At 37.0% G+C, this 7858-nt stretch overlaps 1 protein-coding gene across 1 annotated transcript in view; it reads right to left on the bottom strand.

The window, feature by feature from the left end:
• MALT1 (MALT1 paracaspase) overlaps positions 1-7858 on the bottom strand; it is a 78971-nt gene that overhangs the window by 8026 nt on the left and 63087 nt on the right. Inside the window, exons 8-10 of the mRNA XM_012651735.1 lie at positions 2154-2331; positions 1311-1385; positions 555-682 (exon numbers count right to left, since the gene is read on the bottom strand). Of these exons, the coding sequence (XP_012507189.1) occupies positions 555-682; positions 1311-1385; positions 2154-2331 (381 nt within the window). The remainder of the gene's footprint in view (positions 1-554; positions 683-1310; positions 1386-2153; positions 2332-7858) is intronic.

The following is a 7858-nucleotide window of genomic DNA, read 5'->3' as shown; positions in this document are numbered from 1 at the left end:
AATAGCTATAGAGAATATCCATTTTTTTCTCAAGCACATATGTGATATTTACAAAAATTCATCTTGCACTTGGCTGTTCTTAAAGTAGGATTTTAAAGCTACTAAGTTCATCAAGAAAAAAATGAACTCAGCTTTTTCTAGCAGGGTCTCAAAATTTCTGTAAAGTCCTCTCTAACCCTGGGAGAGACTGCTCATGGGACTTTTTTGGGGGCAAATAAGCAGATTTGGCAGCACCAAGGCACTAGGTATAGAAACAAGGTAGAGCTTTGAGGATTAAACCTTATTTCACAATTGTGCCTGGGGTCAGCCCTGTGGTCTAAGTAATGCTGCACAGATGGTATGCAGCTGAGTCAACAGGGAAGGAAAGAAGAAATTAAATAGTAGGAGTGTTGTTGAACATTACAGAAAAAAACTGTTTTACAAAGTAAACACTAATTCCAAACCCATACAGTAACAGCAAGAATAAAATAATCACCAACAGGGAACCCTGAGTAGGTGTATTTCCCTCGCTCTCTCCTTTTTCCAAGTACTTTTCTCATTATTTTTTATTTTACCTTCTGCAACTTCATCCAGTAACACAGTAATTTTTTTGTCTTCTAATAATCTATCTTTCAAAAATTTCATAAAGATCCCATTTGCCAATCCAGAATGCTGGATTTCAAAAGCTTCTGCTCCTTGACACCTTGAAAACAACAAAATAAAGAAGTGAAATGAACCAGGCACAGAAAGGCAAATATAACATGTTCTCACTTACATGTGGAAGCAAAAAAAAAAAATGAACTCATAGAAGCAGGGGGACAGGGGCTGAGGAGATGTTGATTAAAGGGTACAATGTTTCAGTTAGACAGGAGGAAAAAATGGTACGTATCTAAGGTGGTAGATATGTTAATTAACTTGATTCCGTCATCCTACATGAAATACATATAGCATAGCATCACTTTGTACCCCACAAATATACAATTATAATCTGTCAATATCCAATAAAAATAATTTAAAAAAAAAGAAAATTTAAAAAAGGCAACTTGCCACATGGGACTTCTGTACACACTGTTGAGCCTCCTTCTCTCTCCGGCCCCTTGCTTGACATCCCTAATTAAAGAGTTAATCTTTAAGCAGGAGCTAAATGCCTTCAGCCTTAGTGATAAGATAGTAAGACATGAAATGCTAAAGTCAATTATTTAAAATTTTCTACCAAGAATATCAAGGAGGCAAATTTATGCCTAGATGTCTATGAATATTTCTAGGCCTTTAATCTACAATTAAAAAGAAGACATGAAAGAATAGCGGAATCTTCAACAAAATTTTCTTACGTGGCATATCCAAACACAATATTGGCAGTGACTTTTAGTGCATCCAAGATGGGAATGGTATCATCATAGTCATTTCTATTTAAAAGGGGGAAAGAGAGAAGGGCAGATACAAAGGTGAAGTTAAACAGCATTCTTAAAGAGTACAAATAATACAATGAGAAAATATAATATTATTTTAGTATATATAATTTAAAACTATAGACTCAAACTTCTTTCATCTTGTCAGCTACATATTAACCCAAAATAACCGAGGGCTCCTACACTATTAAGACAGTAGTCAGTCATATCTTTTCTTTTAGCTTCAAAACTGGAGTTGCATTTGAACTCTGGCACTGAATTTTAATTGGTAAATGCTGAGCAAGCAAAAAATAGTACATCTGGGCGGAATAGTCATTGGTTCTATTCCTTAGTAAGGCAATGGCAGACAAATGGGATCTGTGTCTTCAAACACCTACTTCAGCTAAACTTTCTGTACCTCCAAGACCAGGACTGACTAGTGACCAGATGCCCTAACTCTGCAGGTGTTGGTTTTGTTAACTCCCAAGGAAATAACTGCAGTGATTAGTACAGACATCTAAAGGCATTTCGGAGAGTTGAATCCCTGTAGTATGAGCACCCACGCCCTTTAGTTCTTCAATTGTGTTCTGTGGCAAATAGGAAAAGAGTTAATATCATCAGATATAAATGGAGTAAACATACTTTCCTCTAGTTTTATTCTTTCCGTTTCAAGGTATAATCTAAAATTCACGAACTCAGCATATCACAGGTTAGCCTTAGGGTTTAATTTGTCAAGGTTGATATTTAACTCTAATATGATTGTTTAGAAAATATTAGAAATTTTACCTTTTCCTACACATATCCAACAAGAACACATTGAGTCCAGTTTCTTTTTCTTGCATCAATTTCAGTATATTTTGTACACACAGGCAATTTTCAGACCTGTATGGATTTGGAGCATCAATAGGGACCATAAAGCTGTTCCCAAAGTTTTCATAACCATGTCCTGCATAGTATAATAACCCTGAGGAGAGAGAGAGAAAAAAGGGAAGTGTTAATTCTAAATACACTCTGAACAGATAGCATTTTTTTAAAAAAAACTATGACTTTTATTTTCTTCAAATTGACGCAAGCCAATTTAAGCAATACCCAGTTATAAAGTCAATGTTAATTTGCATTTAAAATTATTTTGTCAACAGTCTTAACTTAAATGATGCATTTAAAACCTCTAAATGCTGTCTGAAGTATATTCTAATTCATAAATGCATTAGATTTGTAATCAATGGTGTAATATGAAATGCAATTTTATCTTACAATGTATAAAAGAAGGTGGCCTAGGGCTTCTTTGACTCATCTGTCTCCTACATGAAGCTAGCAGCTTCTTCAGAACAGAGAGAGTCTTACATTTATTCATGTATCCCTGTCACAGAGCAGGGATTTCTTTATATGGTATTTTAAAGTTAACAGTAAAAGGCACTTAGGGAACCAAAAATAGCTAATCCATTGTAATTATAGCCCCAACTCTCCCAGCAGAGAATATAGCTTTGAGAACCAAAGACAACTTGCTTCACCAAATCCTAGAGGGCAGAACCCAGGTTCTGCTTTTCTTGAATTTCTATTAAAATGAGGACAATTAGTCTAACATATATAGCATTTCTGGTAAAATGAGAAAATGGATACACCCATTTCTTCACTGTGGGTTTATACTGTAGTTCATGTGTACACTGAATATAATCATGTAGGCACTGAGGGAAATGAAAAAGACAAAGTTCCTGCCCTCTAGGATCTTGCAAACTAGTTGGAGATTCAGCCATGCTCATGTTATTAATGAACAATGAAAGTCAGCATATAATTAAATGCCACACATCATGTTGTTGGGGTGACAATGTATGAAATGAGTGAAGTGCAGAGAGGAATGTCAGTATGAGGTAAAACCACAGGGGATGGTCTTGAGAGAATGGGTAGAATTCTGAAAGGCAGGGAGAGAAAGTGAGCGAGTCAATGTGCAAGGTACATTACGGGCAGAACAGAAACGAACAAGGCTTGGACCTGGAATGAGAGCTAGCAAAAAAGAGACTGGCCTAGCAAGGAATTAAATTATGGTTGTAAATGAAAATTAGAGTGCACAGATAGGGAGAGTTCTGAAAATCATGACGAAGGAGGTGGATCTACTTTAATAAGCAAAAAAGATGAGGTGGGTGAAAAGATAACCACACAACAGGAGAAAATATTTGCATATCAATTTATTTGATAAAGACAACTTACATCCAGAATAAATACGAAACTCTTCAGCTCATCAACAAAAAGAATAACCCAATTTTAAAATAGGCAAAGGATTTGAATAAACAATTCTCCAAAGAGGATATACGAATGGCAAATATGCACATGAAAAGATGCTTAACATCATTAGCCACTAGTGAGATGCAAATCCAAACCACAATAAGATACCTCTTCATACTTATTAGGATGGCTATAATAAAAAGGACAGACAGTAATAAATGCTGACAAGGATGTAGAGACATTGGAACCCTCATTCATTTCTGGTGGAAATGTAAAATGGTGTAAGAACTTTGAAAGTTCAAGAGTTCTTCAGAAAGTTAAATATAGGATAACCATGTGACCCAGCAATTCTACTACTGGGTATATACCCAAGGGAACTGGGAATTTACGCCCACCCAAAAATGTGTACACAAATGCACACAGCAGTATTATTCATAATATCCAAAAATGTCCATCTGCTGATGAATGGATAAACAAAATGTGGTATAATCACAATGAAATATTATCTAATGCTAAAATAATGAAGTTCTAGTACATGCTACAATATGGATGAACCCTGGAAATGTTATGCTAAGTGAGAGAAGCCAGACATAAAAGGCCACGTATTGAATGACTCTATTTATAAGAAATGTCTAGAATATGCAACTCCACAGAGACAGACAGAGAGTAGATTTGTGGTTGCCAGGGCTGGGTAAGGAGGAATGGGAGTGACTGCGAATGGATATGGGGTTTCTTTTTTTTTTTTTTTTTTGAGAAGAGTCTCACGCTTTTGCCCGGGCTAGAGTGCCATGGCGTCAGCCTAGCTCACAGCAACCTCAAACTCCTGGGCTCAAGGGATCCTTCTGCCTCAGCCTCCCAAGTAGCTGGGACTACAGGCATGCATCACCATGCCCAGCTCATTTTTTCTACATAGTTTTAGTTGTCCGATTAATTTCTTTCTATTTTTAGTAGAGACGGGGTCTCGCTCTTACTCAGGCTGGTCTCGAACTCCTGAGCTCAAACAATCCGCCCGCCTCGGCCTCCCAGAGTGCTAGGATTACAGGCGTGAGCCACCGCGCCCGGCCGGATATGGGGTTTCCTTTTGCAGTGATACAAACACTATGGAGTCAAGTAGTGGTCACTGATGCCCAACTTTGTGAATATACTGAAACCACTGAATTACCTTTTAAAGAGTAAAATTTATACTCTTCTATCAAGTATTCAAAATATGACTCTGCTTCCCACCAGTCTCTTTACTGCTTCTAGAGTGAGATAAGCTTATTTTTAACTTCCATGATTTTTTTTTCAAGTTATTATGTCTCCTTTCTATTTTCTCAAACTTTAACCAATCCTCAAAGGCTATCTCAAAAGTACAGAATCTTTGGCAAGTTATCACCTGGTCTGTAGCTTTTCTCATGCATTTCAATCTCTCCCTCCCTTGAAATGCTGCAGCGGCACTTTTTGACACTTAATCACATACTGGCTTTTACTGCCATTGTACAGTCTTACATCTACTTAGTTTTTTTGTTTTGTTTTGTTTTCTTTCTGAGATAGAATCTCACTCTGTTGCCTGGGCTAGAGTGACATCGCGTCAGCCTAGCTCACAGCAACCTCAAACTCCTGGGCTCAAGCCATCCTCCTGCCTCAGCCTCCCACGTAGCTGGGACTACAAGCACTTGCCACCAAGCCCGGCTAATTTTTTTGTTTGTATTTTTAGTTGCCTGGCTAATTTTTCTATTTTTAGTAGAGATGGGGTCTCACTCTTGCTCAGGCTGGTCTCAAACTTCTGACCTCACGTGATCCTCTTGCCTCGGCCTCCCAGAGTGCTAGGATTACAGGCGTGAGCCACCGTACCCAGCCTCTACTTAGTTTTTTGGATTAAAAAAGATCATGTTGACATTAATCTTTTACATTTGTACAGGTTGAACATCCCTTATCCAAAATGTTTGAGACAAAAAGTGTTTCGGATTTTTGAATTAGAGATAGTCAACTTGTATAACATTTTCTTGGTTTTCAAAGTACTTTGACACACACAATCTAATTTTAATCCACGTAACAATCTTTAAATGATTTCTACCCTTATTTTACAGATAAGAAAATTAAATATAAAAGATTAAATGACCTGTTTAAAACTATGTAGCCGATAGGTGTTTGGACTCCATTTTACGGCTTTTTCGTCCCTTATGTTAACGGACTATAATTTCCAGAGGAAGATGGATCACATTCTTTATTTTCTGTATCTCCCTCAGCATGCAGCATACCCCTCATCTGGATTATGGATATGATGGGAACTCAGTAAACACTTGCTGCGTTGCATTACATTAACAATGCAAACTGATCAAGACAGAGTCAGATCTGGAGTCTGACTTCTAGGAGCAATGGTACCATTTCAACAACTGGTATTACTTAGAGACAAGCGAGCAGAAAGCCAGCCTGCCTCCCTCAGGTCATGGAACACATTCTGGCTCCTGCAAGACTTGACTGGGGAGAAGCAACAGCATCAAGGACAGGCTTAGCTTCCATTCATCCAGGGAAAAGCCAAGTGTGGTTCCATGATGTCAATGCCACAAGCCCAGCCCTACAACTGCCAAAATTAAGGAACTGACACCAAAATACTTTTTCTCCTCCCCAAAATGACTTACGAAAAGGGCAAGCATTTTGTATCAAAGTCTGCAACCAAATTACATTGAAGGGGATTAAGTACTTTAATGTAAAGCAAACTAGTCCAAATCATTGTCTTTTTAAAATTCCATCTCTAGTAATACTCATTCATTTAATTAACTATCCCATTACTCAATGGGATATCTTTATAAATGTCAAAGAACTTAAATGTAGTTAGAAATATAATTCTGCAGATTAGATCTTTAAGGAATTTTATTTCTCAGGAACATGATTTCCAAGAATATAATTTGTCACAGATATTTATTTCTGTCTACAGAGAAAATAATCATTTAAATAGAAAACTTTCCCACGAGTGAATCTGCACTCCACGTAGCACATGCTCTCATTAGACCAGCAACCACCACTACCAGTGGACTTACATAGCACTCACTGTGTGCCAGGCATGGTTCCAAGAAAGCTCTTCAGTTATATTGCCTCTTATAATTCTCATAACATAGCTCATAACAAGGTAGGTGATATCATCACTCCCCTTTTACAGATATAAAAACTGAGACATTGTGAGGTTTAAAAAGCTCACCCAAATACAAATGATTAATAAGTGATATAACCAGAGTGTAGACGCAGGCCAGCTAAACTACTGTGCTATGTTATATTGTCTCTATAATCAACTACTGGCTTTTTAAAATTTTATTTCAGAATATTTCAGGGGTACAAATGTTTTGGTTACGTGGATTGCTTTTGTACTGCTTGAGTCAAAGTTGTAAATGTGCCCATCACTCAGATAGTGTACACTATACCCATTAGGTATGATTTCACCCATTCTCTCCCCTCCTCCCACCAACTACTATCTTTTTAGTTAACTTTACTCTCAGAAAATATAAAATGTCAGTGTATCAGTTTTTTATTGTTTTACTACACTATTGCTTTAAACTTCTTCCCCCTTTTTTCCCCAAAGAAACCTCTGGCAGAGCCTGATCCGTAAAAACTGATGAAAGCTGTTTTTCTATAATTGAGGCCTGAAGTAGAATGCTACCTAGTCCAAATCCCAAATCTAAAGATGAAAAAGCATTTAAATTTCTTTAATAAATTGTCAGGAAACTACAATAATAATGGCTATAATATTTTGAGCATTTTTAGTGTCCCAGGCATGGGGATAATTATTTTATCTTGCTTATCCTGTAACAACCTCATGAATTTAGGTCAATCCATTTTATAGATCCCTTTTGGCTTAGAAAAGTTAAATAACTCAACCACAGTTATACAGCTAGTAAGCAGAAAAGCCAAAGCTTTGGCCCACTGCTTAACCACTGAGCTATGTGCCCTGAATGACTCCTCCAGGGTAAATAAGCCTTTTGCCATATTCTGACCAGACTCTCATATTCTTCTCACAAAAGCACAGCTAAGCTGCAGCAAACGAATATAGAAAGGCATTTGGTGGGGTAGGTTTCAGGCCAAATAGTTACTCTTTATCCTAGCTGTCTATATAACTAGAAATCTTTATCCTGATTTATTAATATCTTCTAGGACATACAGTATAAATCAGTTGTTTTTGGTTCTTACTTTTTATGTCTATATATGTTTAGAAGTGAATTATTTTCTGTTCTGCTGTAATTTCTATTTCTTTTACAAACCTGTGGGCAATATACTATAAAAGGGCATAAACTTGGAGC

The sequence above is a fragment of the Propithecus coquereli genome, unplaced genomic scaffold (assembly GCF_000956105.1).
Source record: "Propithecus coquereli isolate 6110/MARCELLA unplaced genomic scaffold, Pcoq_1.0 Scaffold37, whole genome shotgun sequence".
NCBI classification, from domain to species: Eukaryota; Metazoa; Chordata; class Mammalia; order Primates; family Indriidae; genus Propithecus; species Propithecus coquereli.
Note: the sequence above shows the minus strand (reverse complement) of the source record. Positions and strands in the feature narration are given on the sequence as shown.